The sequence below is a fragment of the Grampus griseus genome (assembly GCF_964374135.1).
Source record: "Grampus griseus genome assembly, chromosome: X".
Lineage (NCBI taxonomy): Eukaryota > Metazoa > Chordata > Mammalia > Artiodactyla > Delphinidae > Grampus > Grampus griseus.
This window is the reverse complement of record NC_138999.1, coordinates 45,583,351-45,584,656: the sequence shown is the minus strand read 5'-3', so window position 1 is coordinate 45,584,656 and position 1,306 is coordinate 45,583,351. Positions and strand designations below refer to the sequence as shown.

General features: G+C 40.6%; 1 protein-coding gene across 1 annotated transcript; it reads right to left on the bottom strand.

The window, feature by feature from the left end:
* Positions 1–267: 267 nt before the first annotated feature.
* Positions 268–498, bottom strand: KANTR (KANTR integral membrane protein; the record flags this gene model as incomplete). Its single annotated transcript, XM_082681352.1, has 1 exon — positions 268–498. One exon carries the CDS (start codon positions 496–498, stop codon positions 268–270), a length of 231 nt encoding a protein of 76 aa, XP_082537478.1.
* Between the last annotated feature and the right edge of the window lie 808 nt (positions 499–1,306).

The following is a 1,306-nucleotide window of genomic DNA, read 5'->3' as shown; positions in this document are numbered from 1 at the left end:
CATAATGCAATTAAAGATAGAGTTCAATAACATAAAGATAAACTTTAAAATCTCTAAACATTTAGAAACACACTTCTATATAACTTGCAGGTCAAAGAAGTAACCATGATGGAAATGCTGAAATACTTGGAACTGAACAGTAATGAAATATGACATGGCTGAACTTGTAGAAAAGCAGTAGTTAGAGGGAAAGTTACGTCCTTAAATGTGCAAAGTAGAAAACAAGAAAGACTGAAAATTAATAAGGCTGGTGTCCAATTTAAGAAATTAGAAAAATAACAACAAAATAAATCCAAAAAATGTGGAAGGAAGGAGATCAAAAAAGATAAGAGCAGAAATTAAAGAAATAGAAAACAAAGACAAAATAGAGAGGAGCAACAAAGCCAAAAGTTGGTTCTTTGAAAAGACTAGTAAAATAGACAAACCTCTGGTGAGATTGATCAAGAAAAAAAGTGAGAAGGCACAAATAACCAATATCAGCAATGAAAAAGGAGACATAACTACAGATTGTATACAGCAGAGAATAAAAAAATAAGGAAACTATGCCAATAAACTTGAGAAGGCGGACAAAATGCACCAATTCCTAGAAAACTATAACTTACCAAAACTGACTCAAGAAGAAAAAGAAATGCTGACTAGTCCTCTAACTACTAAAGGAATTGAAGCAGTAGTTAAAACTCTTCCTACTAAAAAACAAACAAAGGAACAAAAAACATCAGGAGGGAGAATTTTCCAATTGATATGTGGATGACAGGTAGGTGAAGAAATATTAATCCCCTTAGGCCTGGAAGTGTCCACGTAGGCCTTAAGGCAGTGGAGACCCTAGGCAGGCCACTTCTCTCTATGGGCAGCCTCCTGTGGAGATCCTTAGAGGGTGGCCCTTAGTGAAATGGGGTCTGACAAATCCCTCTGCAGTCCCTGCAGGTGGTGAACACGAATGAGTAACATCCAGCACTCAGTTACTGCTCTGTAGTAAATGTGCTAAGCAGGGCCGAAGAGGAGCTCTAAGACTTGGACAGCCTCTTCAGTAGCCAGCTTCTGTAGTCTTCTGCTCACTGAGGACAAGGGGCCTGCGGAGCTGCTGGAGGAGTCTGTGTTCCAGTTGCCAAGAAACACCACACGACCCAAGTTGTGACTGGATGGGGTAGGGTTGGGTGCAGGGAGGCCAAGCAGGGGCTTTTGGAGAGTGTAGCTCCAGGTAGAAGCCCTGAAACTCTGTCTTCGCGAATATCAGATACTTCTATCCATTTGCAGCTGATGAGCCCTTTTAATGGTGTCCAAGCTAGCTGCAGGGTGATGGTTCTAA